The sequence below is a fragment of the Sebastes umbrosus genome, unplaced genomic scaffold, assembly GCF_015220745.1.
Source record: "Sebastes umbrosus isolate fSebUmb1 unplaced genomic scaffold, fSebUmb1.pri scaffold_77_arrow_ctg1, whole genome shotgun sequence".
Classification (NCBI taxonomy): Eukaryota; Metazoa; Chordata; class Actinopteri; order Perciformes; family Sebastidae; genus Sebastes; species Sebastes umbrosus.
Genome location: NW_023618538.1, coordinates 1 through 20000, shown reverse-complemented (window position 1 = coordinate 20000; position 20000 = coordinate 1). Strand labels below are relative to the sequence as shown.

The 20000-nt window shown below is 48.3% G+C and overlaps 2 protein-coding genes and 1 long non-coding RNA gene across 7 annotated transcripts in view; all 3 read left to right on the top strand.

Annotated features, from left to right (window-relative positions):
• Positions 1-5830, top strand: part of LOC119484481 (rap guanine nucleotide exchange factor 1-like) — a 23046-nt gene extending 17216 nt beyond the window's left edge. For 2 of the 3 annotated variants that reach the window (XM_037763309.1, XM_037763308.1), the window contains 13 exons: positions 128-168; positions 268-394; positions 492-570; positions 703-787; positions 2783-2875; positions 2986-3174; positions 3262-3346; positions 3439-3533; positions 3702-3780; positions 4014-4115; positions 4655-4752; positions 5180-5320; positions 5433-5830. In XM_037763309.1, the coding sequence (XP_037619237.1) occupies positions 128-168; positions 268-394; positions 492-570; positions 703-787; positions 2783-2875; positions 2986-3174; positions 3262-3346; positions 3439-3533; positions 3702-3780; positions 4014-4115; positions 4655-4752; positions 5180-5320; positions 5433-5568 (1350 nt within the window). In that variant the 3' untranslated portion in view covers positions 5569-5830. Of the gene's footprint in view, positions 1-127; positions 169-267; positions 395-491; positions 571-702; positions 788-2782; positions 2876-2985; positions 3175-3261; positions 3347-3438; positions 3534-3701; positions 3781-4013; positions 4116-4654; positions 4799-5133; positions 5321-5432 lie in introns of those variants that run through there. The other variant, XM_037763310.1, reaches the window with a different exon arrangement.
• A 393-nt stretch (positions 5831-6223) lies between these two features.
• On the top strand, positions 6224-6902 carry LOC119484474. Of its 3 annotated transcripts, none has more exons than XR_005206021.1 (2): positions 6224-6470; positions 6598-6902. It is a non-coding gene; the product is annotated as an uncharacterized LOC119484474 (long non-coding RNA). The 3 variants fall into 3 exon arrangements; XR_005206020.1 differs by having other exon boundaries at positions 6556-6902; XR_005206019.1 differs by having other exon boundaries at positions 6514-6902.
• A 1113-nt stretch (positions 6903-8015) lies between these two features.
• On the top strand, positions 8016-19994 carry pomt1 (protein-O-mannosyltransferase 1; the record flags this gene model as incomplete). Its single annotated transcript, XM_037763307.1, has 19 exons — positions 8016-8275; positions 8840-8961; positions 9041-9147; positions 9404-9454; positions 10092-10238; positions 13615-13723; positions 13841-13897; positions 14126-14219; positions 14417-14572; positions 14686-14816; positions 14903-14998; positions 15073-15165; positions 15910-16006; positions 17124-17216; positions 17315-17435; positions 17674-17771; positions 19184-19297; positions 19454-19580; positions 19782-19994. Coding segments are annotated over exons 2-19 (2017 nt in total), but the record flags the coding sequence as incomplete, so codon positions are not given.
• Positions 19995-20000: the final 6 nt, after the last annotated feature.

Here is a 20000-nt window from a genome sequence, read left to right as displayed (position 1 = left end):
TTACCCGATCACACCGTGACCCGATCACAGCGTGACCCGATCACACCGTTACCCGATCACACCGTGACCCGATCACATTGACCTGTGGGTGTTTTTACTGTTATTGATCTGTTTTTGTCCTCGTCAGGATCCAGTTGGACTGTATGAAGAGAACCAGACCAGAGACAGGTGACACACACACAGACACACAGACAGACACACAGACAGACATGTCCACACTCACCTGGACAGACGGACAGTCGGTGACGGCGTCTGTCTGTCCTGCAGGTCCCAGAGTCTCCAGCAGGAGACGGAGCGTGACCGGAGGAGCAGGGAGCAGCTGAAGGAGCAGAAGGAGGAGGTGTTACTGACTGACCGGCAGGATATCCTCCACAGAATCACAGTGAAACCTCCGGTAGGGTCCTGACCTCTGATCTCTGACCTCTGACCTCTGACATCTCTGCTAAAGTTCACTGAGCCTGTCTCCTGACTGACCTGTCTGTCTGTCTCAGGAGGAGGACGGGCCGGACGTGAAAGCAGCCTCTCCTGAGATCCTGTTGGTCTACGCCACCGAGGCTGACAGCAGGGCAGGTACGTCCTCACCTCAGTCCGTCCTGAAGGTTCCTCTGACATCATCAACCGGTTCTGCTCATTATGGTTCCCTCTGGAACATAATGAAATAATTATCTTACAATAATAAAATGTGTGTGTGTGTGTGTGTAGAACAGGTCCTGTACCGTGAAGCCTTCCTCTCCACCTACAGGAGCTTCATCTGCCCCAAAGATGTCATCAGCAAACTACAGCACAGATATCCTCTCTAACTCACTGTATACTGTATATACTGTATATATATACACACCTCACAGACCTCACAGACCTGGTAAGCCCAAACGGGTAGTGCGGGTGAACTGGGAACGTCTGGAGGAGGCCCCTGTCCGAGAAAACTTCAACTCACACCTCCGGCGGAGCTTTTCTTGCATCCCTGTGGAGGTTGGGGGCATTGAACCCGAGTGGGCGATGTTTAAAGCTTCCATTGCTGCAGCCCTCGAACACCGTGGTGGACACCGGTGGTCAGGGAAGCAGCGGGTGTGGGAGGAGTTCGGAGCAGCCATGGAGAAGGACTTTCGGTCGGCACCAAAGTGCTTCTGGAAAACCGTCCAGCACCTCAGGAGGGGGAAACGGGGAACCATCCAGGCTGTGTACAGTAAGGATGGGACACTGTTGACCTCAACTGAGGAGGTAATCGGGCGGTGGAAGGAGCACTTTGAGGAACTCCTGAATCCTACCAATATGCCCTCTATGGTAGAGGCAGAGCTGGAAGCTGATGGGGGGACCATCATCAATTTCCCTGGTAGAAGTCACTGAGGTAGTCAAACTGTGGCAAAGCCCCGGGGGTTGATGAGATCCGTCCAGAAATGCTGAAGGCTCTGGGTGGGGAGGGGCTGTCTTGGATGACACGTCTCTTCAACACTGCGTGGAAGTCGGTGACAGTGCCTAAGGAGTGGCAGACCGGGGTGGTGGTTCCCCTTTTCAAAAAGGGGGACCAGAGGGTGTGTGCCAATTACAGGGGTATCACACTGCTCAGCCTCCCTGGTAAAGTCTACTCCAAGGTGCTGGAAAGGAGGGTTCGGCCGATAGTCGAACCTCGGATCGAAGAGGAACAATGCGGAGTCGGTCCTGGCCGTGGAACAACGGACCAGCTCTTCACTCTCGCAAGGATCCTGGAGGGGGCCTGGGAGTATGCCCATCCAGTCTACATGTGTTTTGTGGACTTGGAGAAGGTGTATGACCGGGTCCCCCGGGAGATACTGTGGGGGGTCCTGCGGGAGTATGGGGTGAGGGGGGCACTTCTCAGGGCCATCCAATCCCTGTACGCCCAAAGCGAGAGCTGTGTTCAGGTTCTCGGCAACAAGTCGGACTCGTTTCCGGTGGGGGTTGGCCTCCGCCAGGGCTGCGCTTTGTCACCAATCCTGTTGGTGATGTTCATGGACATGATATCAAGACGTAGTCGGGGGGAGGTGGGTTTGCAGTTCGGTGTGCCGAGGATCTCATCGCTGCTTTTTGCAGATGATGTGGTCTTGTTGGCATCATCGGTCTGCGACCTCCAGCACTCACTGGTTCGGTTCACAACCGAGTGTGAAGCGGCCGGGATGAGGATCAGTACCTCTAAATCTGAGGCCGTGGTTCTCAGCAGGAAACCGGTGGATTGCTTACTCCGGGTAAGGAATGAGTCCTTACCCCAAGTGAAGGAGTTCAAGTACCTCGGGGTCTTGTTGGTGAGTGAGGGGACGATGGAACGTGAGATTGGCCGGAGAATCGGAACAGCGGGGGGGGGCAGTATTGCATTCACTTTACCGCACCGTTGTGACGAAAAGAGAGCTGTGCCAGAAGGCAAAGCTCTCGATCTACCGGTCAGTCTTCGTTCCTACCTATGGTCATGAGGGCTGGGTCAGGACCCAAACAACTAGATCGCGGGTACAAGCGGCCGAAATGGGTTTCCTCAGGATGGCGTCTCCCTTAGAGATAGGGTGAGAAGCTCGGTCATCCGTGAGGGACTCGGAGTAGAGCCGCTGCTCCGTTGCGTTGAAAGGAGCCAGTTGAGGTGGTTCGGGCATCTGGTAAGGATGCCCCCACTTGGACGCCTCCCTAGGGAGGTGTTCCAGGCACGACCAGCTGAGAGGACACCACGGGGAAGACCCAGGACTAGGTGGAGAGATGATATCTCCACACTGGCCTGGGAACGCCTCGGGATTCCTAATATATTAATAAAAAACTGTTTCAGTGAATCTTTAACCATCAACACGTACAGACACCTGAGTGAAGGAGGTGAACCTGAACACCTGACTGCTGCCAAGAACACGGTTCACCTGCTGGTCCGAGTGGTCGACGAGCTGTGGTGAGACACACCTGAACCAATCAGAGGCTAATGTTATGATTAACCATCACATACAGGTGTGAATGATCGTGTGTGTGAGTGTGTGTGTGTGTGTGTGTGTGTGTGTGCAGTGTGATGGAGCTGGACTCTGATTTGCTGCTGCTGCTGATGGACCTGGTGTTCAGCCTCCTGACTGGTGGAGAGCTGGGCCTGGCCCACCTGCTGCGCTCCAACATCCTGTCCAAGATGGAGCAGAAGTGGCAGCTGATTGGCTCGCCTCAGTCGCTCCGCCCCCTCGCAGCCAGGGGCGTGGCTGCCAGGTAACCTCTGACCTCTGACCCCCCTGGATGATTGACAGTTGTTTCTCTCACTCAGATGTCAACATGTCCTCTTCTGTCCTCTCTAAGACCGGGGACTCTTCTGGACTTCAGGAGTCAGGATTTAGCTGAACAGCTGACTCTGTTGGACTCGGAACTCTTCTGCAAGATCGGGGTACAAAGTTTACCCTTCATCTGTCATCTAGTTCCTCACCTGTCTGTCTCTCACCTGTCTGTCTCACCTGTCTGTCTGTCTCACCTGTCTAGCTTCCAGAGGTGTTGCTGTGGTCTACAGAGCAGAATGAGGAGAAGAGTCCGAACCTGACAGAGTTCACCCAACACTTCAACAACGTCTCCTTCTGGTACACCGACACAACCCGCTGATATGCAACAGTCTGCTTCTATTGACACAACCCGCTGATATACAACAGTCTGCTTCTATTGACACAACCCGCTGATATTATTGTTATTATTTCAGCTGGTTTCTTTAACAGTTATTGATTGATTGATTGATTGATTTGTGATTTCAGGGTTCGTTCAGTTATCATTCTTCAGGACAAACCTCAGGACAGAGAGAAACTGCTGCTGAAGTTCCTGAAAACCATGAAGGTAAAGACATACAGACCCCTCCCACTGTAGGACAGGACTGTTACCTGTCACCTGTCACCTGTTAGCTGTTACCTGTTACCTGTTATGCAGCTTGTTTTGCCTCCGACTGGCAAAAATATACTCAACACCAATTTAAATATGAACTAATATGTTGTTGACATGAATATTGTAATGTTTATATTACTGCTAACCTGTGTGTGTGTGTGTGTGTGTGTGTGTGTGTGTTCCTGCAGCATCTGCGGAAGCTGAACAACTTTAACTCATACCTGTCCATCCTGTCAGCGCTGGACTCCGCCCCCCTGAGACGCCTGGACTGGCAGAGAAACACCGCCGAGGTCTGAGTGTTTTACTTACATAATAATAATAATAATATTAATAATGTTAATAATAATAATAATAATAATAATAATAATAATGTTAATAATAATAATAATATTAATAATGTTAATAATAATAATAATAATAATGTTAATAATAATAATAATAATATTAATAATGTTAATAATAATAATAATAATAATGTTAATAATAATAATGATATTAATAATGTTAATAATAATAATAATAATAATGTTAATAATAATAATAATAATATTAATAATGTTAATAATAATAATAATAATAATAATAATAATGTTAATAATAATAATAATAATAATAATAATAATGTTAATAATAATAATAATAATAATAATAATAATGTTAATAATAATAATAATAATAATGTTAATAATAATAATAATAATAATAATAATAATAATGTTAATAATAATAATAATATTAATAATAATAATAATAATAATAATAATAATAACTAGTCTTTAATGGTCTTCAGTTAATATGTTAATGGGTCGTGTGTGTTTGTGTGTTTTAGTCTCGGGAGGAGTACAGCTCTTTGATTGACAGCTCATCATCATTCAGCACCTACAGAGGAGCTCTGGCTGAAGTGGAACCTCCCTGTATACCCTACCTGTAGGTTAATACCCTCTATACCCCACTATATATACCCTACCTGTAGGTTAATACCCTCTATACCCCACTATATATACCCTACCTGTAGGTTAATACCCTCTATACCCCACTATATATACCCTACCTGTAGGTTAATACCCTCTATACCCCACTATATATACCCTACCTGTAGGTTAATACCCTCTATACCCCACTATATATACCCTACCTGTAGGTTAATACCCTCTATACCCCACTATATATACCCTACCTGTAGGTTTATACCCTCTATACCCAACTATATATACCCTACCTGTAGGTTTATACCCTCTATACCCCACTATATATACCCTACTGTAGGTTTATACCCTCTATACCCAACTATATATACCCTACCTGTAGGTTTATACCCTACCTGTCTCTCTCTCTCACCTGTCTGTCTGTTCAGGGGTTTGATCCTTCAGGATTTGACCTTCGTCCACCTGGGGAATCCTGACATGTTGATGACATCACAGGGTTCAAAGGTCAACTTCTCTAAACGCTGGCAGCAGTTCAACATCCTGGACACTCTGAGGAGCTACCAGCAAGTGTCAGTTACCTGTAGTACTAGTACTACTTATAATAAGTAGTACTACAGCATGTCCTCGTCTATATTCACTTATATACTTGAATAATACCTGAACCTGTCTGTCTCTCTGCAGGCCTTACTGTCTGCAGCGTAATGATGACATCATATCCTTCTTCAATGGCTTCAGCGATCACCTGGCAGAGGAAGCACTGTGGGAACTCTCTCTCAGGCTCCGCCCACGAAACGCCCCACGAGCCAATCAGAGATGACGGACCAAACCAGACCAGACCAAACCAGGACTGAGTTCACCTGAGTTCACCTGGATCGTCACAAAGCTAACCTGTGCTAGCTTAATGCTAACATGTTGTTATTGAGGATTGATGTGGTTAAACCTGATGCTGAGCTGAACTGAACTGAACTGAACTGAGCTGAGCTGAACTGAACTGAGCTGAGCTGAGCTGGACTGAACTGAACTGGACTGAGCTGGGCTGAGCTGAGCTGAACTGAACTGAGCTGAGCTGAGCTGGACTGAGCTGAGCTGAGCTGAGCTGAACTGAACTGAACTGAACTGGACTGAACTGGACTGGACTGGGCTGAGCTGAGCTGAGCTGAGCTGAACTGGACTGAACTGGGCTGAGCTGGGCTGAGCTGAGCTGAGCTGAACTGGACTGGACTGGACTGAACTGAACTGAACTGGACTGGACTGGACTGAGCTGAGCTGAGCTGAGCTGGGCTGGGCTGGGCTGGGCTGGGCTGAGCTGGGCTGGGCTGGGCTGGGCTGGGCTGGGCTGAGCTGAGCTGAGCTGAGCTGGGCTGGGCTGGGCTGGGCTGGGCTGGGCTGGGCTGGGCTGGGCTGGGCTGGGCTGGGCTGGGCTGGGCTGGGCTGAGCTGAGCTGAGCTGAGCTGAGCTGAGCTGAGCTGGACTGGACTGAACTGAACTGAACTGAACTGAACTGAACTGAACTGAACTGAACTGAACTGAACTGAACTGAACTGAACTGAACTGGACTGGACTGAACTGAACTGAACTGAACTGAACTGAACTGGACTGGACTGGTGCTAATGTGTCACAGTAAAAAAGCTGTTCACATACTGGGCTAATCATGGCTAACTGTGTGCTAATCTGGACTGTTCCTGCAACAACCTGCAACTGTTCTAGACATGACCAGAGGTTAGCCTGGAGCTAGCTGGAGGTTAGCCAGGTGTTACTGGAGGTTAGCCTGGAGCTAGCTGGGGTTAGCCAGGTGTTACTGGAGGTTAGCCTGGAGCTAGCTGGGGTTAGCCAGGTGTTATTGGAGGTTAGCCTGGAGCTAGCTGGGGTTAGCCAGGTGTTACTGGAGGTTAGCCTGGAGCTAGCTGGAGGTTAGCCAGGTGTTACTGGAGGTTAGCCTGGAGCTAGCTGGGGTTAGCCAGGTGTTACTGGAGGTTAGCCTGGAGCTAGCTGGAGGTTAGCCAGGTGTTACTGGAGGTTAGCCTGGAGCTAGCTGGGGTTATCCAGGTGATACTGCAGTCCCAGTGGGTGTGGCCTCTTCCTGTATCTGACCTCAGAACTGTACATAATATTCACAGCAATATTTCAATAAACATCACTGATCACCTGTTAGTCACCTGTCTGTCACCTGTCACCTGTCTGTCAGCTGTCTGTCAGCTGTCTTTCACCTGTCTGTCACCTGTCAGATGTCTGTCACCTGTCACCTGTCTGTCACCTGTCACCTGTCTGTCACCTGTCACCTGTCTGTCACCTGTCACCTGTCTGTCACCTGTCAGCTGTCTGTCAGATGTCTGTCACCTGTCACCTGTCTGTCACCTGTCAGCTGTCTGTCAGATGTCTGTCAGCTGTCAGCTGTCTGTCAGCTGTCAGCTGTCTGTCAGCTGTCTGTCACCTGTCACCTGCCTGTCACCTGCCTGTCAGTTCACCTGGTTCAGTTTTCTCTCACTATATTTAAGTTAAACACATGAACACATGAACACATGAACACATAAACACCATGAACACATGAACACATGAACACATGAACACCATGAACACATGAACACATGAACACATGAACACATGAACACATGAACACCATGAACACATGAACACATGAACACATGAACACATGAACACCATGAACACATGAACACATGAACACATGAACTCATGAACACATGAACACATGAACACATAAACACATGAACACCATGAACACATGAACACATGAACACATGAACTCATGAACACATGAACACATAAACACATGAACACCATGAACACATGAACACATGAACACATGAACACATGAACACATAAACACATGAACACATGAACACATGAACACATAAACACATGAACACCATGAACACATGAACACATGAACACATGAACACCATAAACACATGAACACATGAACACATGAACACATGAACTCATGAACACATGAACACATGAACACATAAACACATGAACACCATGAACACATGAACACATGAACTCATGAACACATGAACACATGAACACATAAACACATGAACACATGAACACATGAACACCATGAACACATGAACACATGAACACCATGAACACATGAACACATGAACACCATAAACACATGAACACATGAACACATGAACTCATGAACACATGAACACATGAACACATAAACACATGAACACCATGAACACATGAACACATGAACACATGAACACATGAACACCATAAACACATGAACACATGAACACATGAACACATGAACACATGACCATCAGAGCAGATCTCTGTAGCCTGAAAACCGGAAGCATCGAGCGGATCAGTGATCAGGCAGCACCAATCAAACACCGGAAACATCGATCGGCCGCTGCTCCAAACAGACCGGGAGGAACCGAGGACATCTACCGGAGGAGCAGCTACCGGCCACCGGAGGAGCGGGACGGTCCTCTCACCGGCAGCTTACCGGCAGGATGGTCGGTTTGCAGTTAACGGAGTGACGTCACCTGGTGGGCTTTATGAGACTGTGATGCTAACAGAGAGCTAATGCTAACAGATATAAACATCAGCAGCTGCAGGAGCTCAGGTAGTTACAGGTAGTTACAGGTAGTTACAGGTAGTTACAGGTAGTTACAGGTAGTTACAGGTAGTTACAGGTAGTTATTCATATTCACATGTTTCATAATAAAGAACTGCTCAGTGTTCAACATCCGGTGGTGTTACACTCTAATATGTCCCTCCCTTCAGGGCTGTGGACTTGTCTGTCTCACCTGTCTGCCTCTCACCTGTCTGTCTCTCCCCTGTCTGTGTCTCACCTGTCTGTGTCTCACCTGTCTTCTGTCTCACCTGTCTGTGTCTCACCTGTCTTCTGTCTCACCTGTCTGTGTCTCACCTGTCTTCTGTCTCACCTGTCTTCTGTCTCACCTGTCTGTGTCTAACCTGTCTTCTGTCTCACCTGTCTGTGTCTCGCCTGTCTTCTATCTCACCTGTCTTCCGTCTCACCTGTCTGTCTCACCTGTCTGTGTCTCACCTGTCTGTGTCTCACCTGTCTGTGTCTCACCTGGCTGTCTCAGGTGTCCGTGATGCTGCAGCTCCCTCTGGTGGTGACGGCTCAGGTGGACCTGGTCCTGGTCCTGGTGTCCCTGCTGTCCTTCTGGACGAGACTGAGCCGTCTCAGCTACCCCAACGCTGTGGTGTGAGTGTGTTTGTTTTATCCACCTGGTCACACAGAGAGACAGCCACCTGACTCCGTGATGTGTTTACCTGTCTTCCAGGTTTGATGAGGTGTACTACGGTCAGTTCCTGTCTCTCTACATGAAGAGAGTCTTCTTCATCGATGACAGCGGGCCGCCGCTCGGTCACATGATCCTGGCCCTCGGAGGTCAGTTACCACGACGACCACTCCACCCGATACCATGCTACCTGTGTGTCAGACACCTGTGTGATGATGTCATTAACCTGTTTGATGATGTCATTAACCTGTGTGATGATGTCATTAACCTGTGTGATGATGTCATTAACCTGTTTGATGATGTCATTAACCTGTGTGATGATGTCATTAACCTGTGTGATGATGTCATTAACCTGTGTGATGATGTCATTAACCTGTTTGATGATGTCATTAACCTGTGTTGCAGCGTACCTCGGAGGGTTTGATGGGAACTTTGTGTGGAACAGAATTGGAGCAGGTAGGAACACCAGCTACTGTAACACCACCCGCCACTTTAAACCAGTTCAAACCACTTTAAACCGGTTAAAACCCAGTAGTACCCCAGCAGTGTGGGTGTGTTTGTTTCGTTGCACAGAGTACCCCAGCAGTGTGAGTGTGTTTGTTTCGTTGCACAGAGTACCCCAGCAGTGTGAGTGTGTTTGTTTCGTTGCACAGAGTACCCCAGCAGTGTGGGTGTGTTTGTTTCGTTGCACAGAGTACCCCAGCAGTGTGAGTGTGTTTGTTTCGTTGCACAGAGTACCCCAGCAGTGTGAGTGTGTTTGTTTCGTTGCACAGAGTACCCCAGCAGTGTGAGTGTGTTTGTTTCGTTGCACAGAGTACCCCAGCAGTGTGAGTGTGTTTGTTTCGTTGCACAGAGTACCCCAGCAGTGTGGGTGTGTTTGTTTCGTTGCACAGAGTACCCCAGCAGTGTGGGTGTGTTTGTTTCGTTGCACAGAGTACCCCAGCAGTGTGGGTGTGTTTGTTTCGTTGCACAGAGTACCCCAGCAGTGTGGGTGTGTTTGTTTCGTTGCACAGAGTACCCCAGCAGTGTGAGTGTGTTTGTTTCGTTGCACAGAGTACCCCAGCAGTGTGAGTGTGTTTGTTTCGTTGCACAGAGTACCCCAGCAGTGTGAGTGTGTGGAGTCTGCGGTTGCTGCCGGCTCTGTGTGGAGCTCTCTGTGTTCCTCTGGTCTACCTGCTGACTCTGGAGCTCAAGTTCTCTCACCTGTCGGCTCTGGGAGCTGCAGTGCTGCTGCTGCTAGGTGAGTGTCCACAGCGCGCACGTCAACGCACGTCAACGCACGTCAACGCACGTCAACGCACGTCAACATCACAATAATCCGCTGCTGGTTTCCAGCTACAACTGATTATTATAATATTGAGGATCAAATTCTGACGACACAATATCATCTGACACTATAGATGTGGTGCGTTCAGGGACTGAAATAAACATGGGACGTTCAGGGACTAAAATAAACATGGGGCGTTCAGGGACTAAAATAAACATGGGGCGTTCAGGGACTAAAATAAACACGGGGCATTCAGGGACTAAAATAAACATGGGGCGTTCAGGGACTAGAGCTGCTTCTCATTTCAGCATTTTTCGCCTCCTCGTCTCCTCGTCTCCTCGCTCCTCGTCTCCTCGTCTCCTCGCTCCTCCGGCTGTGACCCGGAAATTGATCTCAGTCCTCCATCTTGAAGGATGTCCCAATTCATAAAATGCGCATCGAGGATGGAGGATGGAGGAGCGAGGATGGAGGAGCGAGGAGGCTTGCTGGAGGAGCTGTGAGCGAGGATACACCAGTGTTTCCTCCAGTGTTTCCTGCACGGAAGTTTATCACCGACCGACACGCCCCCTTATTGGATATCAGTTATTGATTGGACGCTGCGCCGATCAGACTGATCTGAACATCAACATCACTAGAGTTTCATACCGGAGTGAAGACAGATCACAGATTAACAGATTTATAGTTTAGTTGTGTTCTGATTCACCATCTAGTTATAATCTGTGTTAACTGTAGGAGTGAACAGCAGACGGAGCATGTTGATGGTGAAGTGATCCAGCAGCAGGAGGACCTGCAGGAGCTCTGCTGACCCCACCGTCACTGAAGGAGTCCGACTCTGAAGGAGTCCGACTCTGAGGGAGTCCGACTCTGAAGGGGTCTGACTCTGAGGGGGTCCGACTCTGAGGGGGTCCGACTCTGAAGGAGTCCGACTCTGAGGGAGTCCGACTCTGAGGGGGTCCGACTCTGAGGGGGTCCGACTCTGAGGGAGTCCGACTCTGAAGGGGTCTGACTCTGAGGGGGTCCGACTCTGAGGGGGTCCGACTCTGAGGGAGTCCGACTCTGAAGGGGTCCGTCACTGAAGGGGTCCGACTCTGAGAGGGGTTTATAAAAGCTGACAACGAACAGACTTAAATAACTTTCTTCATTTATTAGAAAGAGATTTCTTTTGATGATCTGTTATTTCACTCATTCACTTTTATTAAGGATCCAGTTAAAGTCAGAGAGAGAAGGAGGGTCTGTCTTTTATACCTTTTACATCATTTATCCTCATTCAGTCACATGAGGCTGATCATTCCTGAGCGTCGGGTTTGATATGAGTTATATCATTTCACTTTCCCCTCAAACATTCAGCCTGATACATAACTTCTACTGTCAGAACATCAATAACTACAGACACTTATACTGATTAATAATATAAAGATATTGATCCAGTAGAGATGGTTCCTGGTCCTCTAAGCAGGACTCAGTCCACAGTAGAGATGGTTCCTGGTCCTCTAAGCAGGACTCAGTCCACAGTAGAGATGGTTCCTGGTCCTCTAAGCAGGACTCAGTCCACAGTAGAGATGGTTCCTGGTCCTCTAAGCAGGACTCAGTCCACAGTAGAGATGGTTCCTGGTCCTCTAAGCAGGACTCAGTCCACAGTAGAGATGGTTCCTGGTCCTCTAAGCAGGACTCAGCAGCTGTTATTCATGTGCAGGTAACAGGCTACAGAGAGAAACACTGCTGCTCTGATAACTCTGTTTCTTTATTAGTATTAGATCAGTTCAGACATAATCAGCTGTTGAAGCCAACTGACAGCTGATCCAGATGTGATCAGCTGTTAGAGCTGACTGACAGCTGATCCAGATGTGATCAGCTGTTAGAGCTGACTGACAGCTGATCCAGATGTGATCAGCTGCTGCTGTCATCAGAAACGGACGTCGCTTCACGTGACGCTTCAGAGGAAACGACGTCTCATGGCTCTAAAAACATATTTCCTCGTTTCCTCTCTCCTCGAGTCTTTTCCTCGCCTCCTCCGCTCGCATCTCCTGTGGGCGGGACTAAGACGCGAGTCGAGGAGTCGAGGAGTCGAGGAGCCAAGCCGTATAAAAGCACTAATGCATCCCAAAGCTCTTAATTGCATCCCCGTTCCCCTCACTTGCGTCTTTTCCTTGCGTCTTAGTCCCTCCCACCAGGGAAGCATGGAGAGACGCAAGGAAACCATGCGAGGAGAGAGGAAACGAGGAAATAGGATTTAAGAGACATGAGACATCGTTTCCTCTGAAGCGTCACGTGAAGCGACGTCCGTTTCTGATGACAGCAGCAGCTGATCACATCTGGATCAGCTGTCAGTCAGCTTTAACAGCTGTTTGTGTCTGAACTGATCTAATACTAATAAAGACAAGTGCTCTTTATGCTATTTATTCATTATTAGCGTCTGTAGTTATTGATATTCTGATTGTGAGTTCATTATTTCATAACCCAGAATATGACTACGGTGTTTTTTGAACACTGGACATTATTTATTAGGCTGAATGTTTCAGGGAAAAGTGAAATGATGTAACTCATATCAAACCGACGTTCAGGAATCATCAGCCTCATGTGACTGAATGAGGATAAAGGATGTAAAGGTGTTTGTTGCTGACAGACAGACTCTGCTTCTCTCTCTGACTTTAATAGAATCATTAATAAAAGTTAACGGGGGAAATAACATCATGAAAAGACAAATCATTCTAATAAATGAAGAAAGTTATTTTAAGTCAGTTCATCAGGTTAGATAAACCCCTCTGACTGTCAGGCTGCTTCACTGACGCTGTGTGAAGCAGAGATCCTGCAGGTCCTTCTGCTGCTGCTCAGAGCTTCAGTTAACAGATTATAACTAGATGGTGAATCAGAAGACAACTAAACTATAAAACCTTTAATCTGTGATCTGTCTTCACTCCGGTATGAAACTCAGTGACGTTGAAAGGTAAAGTTATCAGATCAGTCTGATCAGCAGCAGCGTCCAATCAGTAACTGATATCCAATAAGGGGGCGTGTCGGTCGGTAAAAGACTTCCGGGAAGGATAGACTGGTGTATCCTCGCTCATAGCTCCTCCGGCAAGCCTCCTCGATCCTCGATGCACAAATAAGAGCTTCGGGACGGTCTTCAAGATGGCGCACCAGAACAACTTCCGGTTCAATCGAGGATCGAGGAGCGAGGAAACGAAAATTAAGAGCTTTGGGACGCACCCTAAAATGAGCTTGGGGCGTTCAGGGACTAATATGACAGTGGGGCGTTCAGGGACTAAAATGAGCGTGAGGCGTTCAGGGACTGTGGTGTGTTCAGGGACCAAGATGAATGAGGTGTAATGACTCGTCGTTGTGTTTGCAGACAACTCTCTGATCGTTCAGTCCCGGTTCATGTTACTGGAGTCTGTCCTCATCTTCTTCGTGTTGCTGGCCTTCTTCTCCTACCTGAGGTTCCACAACGCTCCCGACAGGTGAGACACACACACACACACACACACACACACACACACACACACACACACACACACACTCCAGTCAGTGTGACCCACCTCTGACCTCTGACCTCTGACCTCTCTGTGACTCCTCAGCTGGTTCAGGTACGGCTGGCTGCTCCTCTCTGGAGCTGCATGTGCTGCAGCCGTCGGGTGAGGACCTGATATTACTATATTAATATAATCATGATATAATATCAGTATTTATGATGTCGAGAGTGACAGTGTGTGTGTCTGTCTGTCTGTCTGTCTGTCTGTCTGTCTGTCTGTCTGTCTGTCTGTCTGTCTGTCTGTGTGTGTCTGTCTGTCTGTCTGTCTGTCTGTCTGTCTGTCTGTCTGTCTGTCTGTGTGTGTGTGTGTGTGTGTGTGTGTGTGTGTCAGGGTGAAGTATATGGGCGTGTTCTCCTACCTGCTGCTGGTGGGCGTGGCCTCTCTGCACACCTGGAACCTGATTGGAGACCGAGCTGTCAGTCATGTGAGTCCAGAATCAGTGATTGGTTTCAGTTGATGTTGATCTGTGATGCGTTTGTGACCGTTGTAAAAACTCTGGCACATTCAAGGACACTCCGACATCTGACCGTCAGCAAACCTTATAATACAAGAAGCTGTGAAATCAATAATCAATGTTTTACGTGTGTGTGTGTGTGTGTGTGTGTGTGTGTGTGTGTGTAGCTCAGTGTGTGTGTGCAGTGTGTGTGTCGTGCCGTGTGTCTGTTGGTGGTTCCGGTTCTTCTCTACGTGTTCTGGTTCTACGTCCACCTGACTCTCCTGCACCGCAGCGGACCACATGACCAGCTGATGAGCTCCGCCTTCCAGGCCAGTCTTGAGGTAACACACACACACACACACACACACACACACAGATTGATTGATTGATTGACTGACTGACTGATTGATTGACCGATCAATAGATGTATTGATGTATTGATGTCTGTCTTCAGGGCGGTCTCTCCAGGATCACTCAGGGTCAGCCTCTGGAAGTCTCTTACGGCAGTCAGGTGACCTTAAGAAGCTCCGCCTCTCAGCCAATCCCCTGCTGGCTCCACTCGCACAAAGCCAACTACCCAATCAGGTGCTGCCAGCTCACACGGACGCAGCGGCCAATCAGAGAGCTGTCGGCTGACGTTTGAATAACGTGACTTCCTGTTTCCTGTCCAGGTATGAGAACGGGCGGGGCAGCTCCCACCAGCAGCAGGTCACCTGTTATCCTTTCAAAGACGTCAACAACTGGTGGATCATCAAAGAGCCCGGCAGGTAGGCCACCTGTCTGTCTGTCCCGGGGCATGCTGGGAGATGTAGTCCCCGTCTAACCCGTCTCTGTCCGACAGACAGGAGCTGGTGGTCAGCAGTCCTCCTCGACCTGTCCGTCACGGTGATGTCATCCAGCTGGTTCACGGGATGACCTCACGTTTCCTCAACAGGTAAACAGCTCACCTGACTACCGTGGTGCATTCAAGGACAATCCAACATCTGAGAACTGATGCTCAAACAAACAAACAAACAAGTGAACACAGACTGTACTACTACATTACCCATGAGCCTCAGCTGCAGCGCAGTCAGTGTAATCTTATCTTCAGCTCACTGTGATGGCTGTTGGTCAGTGAAATGCACCCTGGGAGACGTAGTTGACTTCTTCATCTTTAGTTTGACCAACACTGAACACTGAACACACTGAACACTGAACACACTGAACACACTGAACACACTGAACACACTGAACACTGAACACACTGAACACTGAACACACTGAACACACTGAACACTGAACACTGAACACACTGAACACTGAACACTGAACACTGAACACACTGAACACACTGAACACTGAACACTGAACACTGAACACACTGAACACTGAACACTGAACACTGAACACACTGAACACTGAACACACTGAACACTGAACACACTGAACACTGAACACTGAACACACTGAACACTGAACACTGAACACTGAACACACTGAACACACTGAACACTGAACACACTGAACACTGAACACTGAACACTGAACACGACAACAGGAAGTCTGACACCGACTTTATTTATTCATTTATTCATTTATAACGTATCAGAAGTTCTTCTGCTGACGCTCACCCAGACGCCGTGTGTGTGTGTGTGTGTGTGTGTGTGTGTGTGTGTGTGTGTGTGTGTGTCTGTCGTAGTCATGATGTCGCAGCTCCCATGAGCCCTCACTCTCAGGAAGTGTCGGGTTACATCAACTTCAACGTTTCCATGGCGGCACAGAACCTCTGGAGAGTGGTAAGACCAGCTGAACCAAATATCTATATACATATCTATATATATATATATACAGTGTTGTCACGTAGTTATCACGTATTGTCACGGTGTTTGTCACGGTGTTGTCACGGTGTTTGTCACGGTGTTTGTCACGGTGTTGTCACGGCGTTGTCACGGTGTTTGTCACAGTGTTTGTCACGGCGTTGTCACGGTGTTTGTCACGGTGTTTGTCACGGTGTTGTCACGGTGTTTGTCACGGTGTTGTCACGGCGTTGTCACGGTGTTTGTCACAGTGTTTGTCACGGCGTTGTCACGGTGTTTGTCACAGTGTTTGTCACGGCGTTGTCACGGTGTTTGTCACAGTGTTTGTCACGGCGTTGTCACGGTGTTTGTCACGGTGTTGTCACGGTGTTTGTCACGGTGTTGTCACGGCGTTGTCACGGTGTTTGTCACAGTGTTTGTCACGGCGTTGTCACGGTGTTTGTCACAGTGTTTGTCACGGCGTTGTCACGGTGTTTGTCACAGTGTTTGTCACGGTGTTGTCACGGTGTTTGTCACGGTGTTTGTCACGGTGTTTGTCACGGTGTTGTCACGGCGTTGTCACGGTGTTTGTCACAGTGTTTGTCACGGCGTTGTCACGGTGTTTGTCACGGTGTTTGTCACGGTGTTGTCACGGTGTTTGTCACGGTGTTGTCACGGCGTTGTCACGGTGTTTGTCACAGTGTTTGTCACGGCGTTGTCACGGTGTTTGTCACAGTGTTTGTCACGGCGTTGTCACGGTGTTTGTCACAGTGTTTGTCACGGCGTTGTCACGGTGTTTGTCACGGTGTTGTCACGGTGTTTGTCACGGTGTTGTCACGGCGTTGTCACGGTGTTTGTCACAGTGTTTGTCACGGCGTTGTCACGGTGTTTGTCACAGTGTTTGTCACGGCGTTGTCACGGTGTTTGTCACAGTGTTTGTCACGGTGTTGTCACGGTGTTTGTCACAGTGTTGTCACGGTGTTGTCACGGTGTTGTCACGGTGTTGTCACGGTGTTGTCTTGGCGTTTGGGAGTACGATAGAAGTGTAGTTTTGTGTGTCAGTAACGTTCAAGTACCACGTACAAGTCTGTATTTCTAACACCCCGTCTCTCTGCAGGACATCTCTAACAGGGAGGCGGAGTCAGAGTCCTGGAAGACGATCCTGTCTGAGGTCCGATTGGTCCACGTCAACACCTCAGCTGTCCTAAAGGTACTGACAGGATGTGACAGACACATGTGACCCAACTGTTTCCTGTGTGACCATATAATGACATGACCACCTGTGTGTGTGTGTGTGTGTGTGTGCAGCTGAGCGGCGTGTCTCTTCCAGACTGGGGTTTCCGTCAGTTGGAGATCGTCGCAGAGAAATCGTTTAAAGCTCACAGCAGCAGTTTTGGCTGGACGGTCGAGGAGCACCGATATGGAACCAGTACGACCCCTGACCTCTGACCTCTGACCTCAACACTAGACATAATAACTGGGAGCTGGATCCAGAATCATTCACTAGTCATTCTACTATACGTCACTCTGTGTGTTCACTGATCAGTCATCCAACTACAGCATGTCTTTGACTGATTTAAAAACTCTAATTGTTGATGCATTTAAGGACAGTCAGACATCTGAGGTTTGATTTAGTCTGTTGTGTGTGTGTGTTTGTGTGTGTGCAGGTCAGGAGCAGAAGGAGAGGGAGGCGGAGCTTCACTCTCCGACTCACATCGACGTGGACAGAAAAATTTCCTTCTGGGCGAAATTTTTCGAGCTTCAGGTACGACAGTGAACGCATCATCACGTTACCGTCTATTTAAACAAACTTTATTGTCATGACAGCAGAATGATGATGTCATGTTGTCGTGACAGCAGAGTGATGATGTCATGTTGTCATGACAGCAGAATGATGATGTCATGTTGTCGTGACAGCAGAATGATGATGTCATGTTGTCGTGACAGCAGAGTGATGATGTCATGTTGTCATGACAGCAGAGTGATGATGTCATGTTGTCATGACAGCAGAATGATGATGTCATGTTGTCGTGACAGCAGAATGATGATGACATGTTGTCGTGACAGCAGAGTGATGATGTCATGTTGTCATGACAGCAGAATGATGATGTCATGTTGTCGTGACAGCAGAATGATGATGTCATGTTGTCGTGACAGCAGAGTGATGATGTCATGTTGTCATGACAGCAGAGTGATGATGTCATGTTGTCGTGGCAGCAGAGTGATGATGTCATGTTGTCGTGACAGCAGAGTGATGATGTCATGTTGTCGTGACAGCAGAGTGATGATGTCATGTTGTCGTGACAGCAGAGTGATGATGTCATGTTGTCGTGACAGCAGAGTGATGATGTCATGTTGTCGTGGCAGCAGAGTGATGATGTCATGTTGTCGTGACAGCAGAGTGATGATGTCATGTTGTCGTGACAGCAGAGTGATGATGTCATGTTGTCGTGGCAGCAGAGTGATGATGTCATGTTGTCATGACAGCAGAGTGATGATGTCATGTTGTCATGACAGCAGAGTGATGATGTCATGTTGTCATGACAGCAGAGTGATGATGTCATGTTGTCATGACAGCAGAGTGATGATGTCATGTTGTCGTGACAGCAGAGTGATGATGTCATGTTGTCATGACAGCAGAATGATGATGTCATGTTGTCATGACAGCAGAGTGATGATGTCATGTTGTCGTGGCAGCAGAGTGATGATGTCATGTTGTCGTGGCAGCAGAGTGATGATGTCATGTTGTCGTGGCAGCAGAGTGATGATGTCATGTTGTCGTGACAGCAGAGTGATGATGTCATGTTGTCGTGACAGCAGAGTGATGATGTCATGTTGTCGTGACAGCAGAGTGATGATGTCATGTTGTCGTGACAGCAGAGTGATGATGTCATGTTGTCGTGACAGCAGAGTGATGATGTCATGTTGTCGTGGCAGCAGAGTGATGATGTCATGTTGTCGTGGCAGCAGAGTGATGATGTCATGTTGTCGTGGCAGCAGAGTGATGATGTCATGTTGTCGTGACAGCAGAGTGATGATGTCATGTTGTCGTGGCAGCAGAGTGATGATGTCATGTTGTCGTGGCAGCAGAGTGATGATGTCATGTTGTCGTGACAACAGAATGATGATGTCATGTTGTCGTGGCAGCAGAATGATGATGTCATGTTGTCGTGACAGTGGAAGATGCTGACGGTCAAACAGGAAGACTCCGAGCACAAATACAGCTCCTCCCCCCTGGAGTGGATCACCATGGAAACCAACATCGCTTACTGGCTGCACTCCTCCAACAACGTAACTAACACACACACACACGCACACGCACACGCGCACACGCACACACACACACACACACACACACACACACACACACACACACACACACACACACACACACACACTCCTGTTCTGTCCTGTGATTGGCTGTCTGTCTGTCTGTCTGTGTCTCAGGCTCAGATCCATCTGATTGGTAACCCGGTGTCGTGGGGCGTGGCCAACCTCAGCCTGCTGGCTTATCAGCTGCTGGCAGCTGTCTACCTGCTGAGGAGGAGGCGGGGCTTCAAAGACCTGCCTGATGGTACACATACACACGCACACACGCACACACACACACACACGGTGAGTGTTGATGAACAAAGATGTTCTCTGCAGAGAGGCGCCACTCTGATTTGATCTGATGAACCAACATGTTCAACGTTTATTAATAATAATAATAATAATAATAATAATAACAACAATAATAACTGAATGTGATGTGTGTGTGTGTGTGTGTCTCCAGGTGTGTGGGCTCAGTTTGTGTGTCTGGGTTGTGTGTGTGTTGGAGGCTGGTTGGTGAACTTCCTCCCGTTCCTCCTGATGGAGAAGACTCTGTTCCTGTATCACTACCTGCCGGCTCTCTGCTACCTGCACCTGCTGAGCCCCGCCCTGCTGGAGCACACACACACTCACCTGCTCAGGTACACACACGCACACACACACACACACACACACACACACA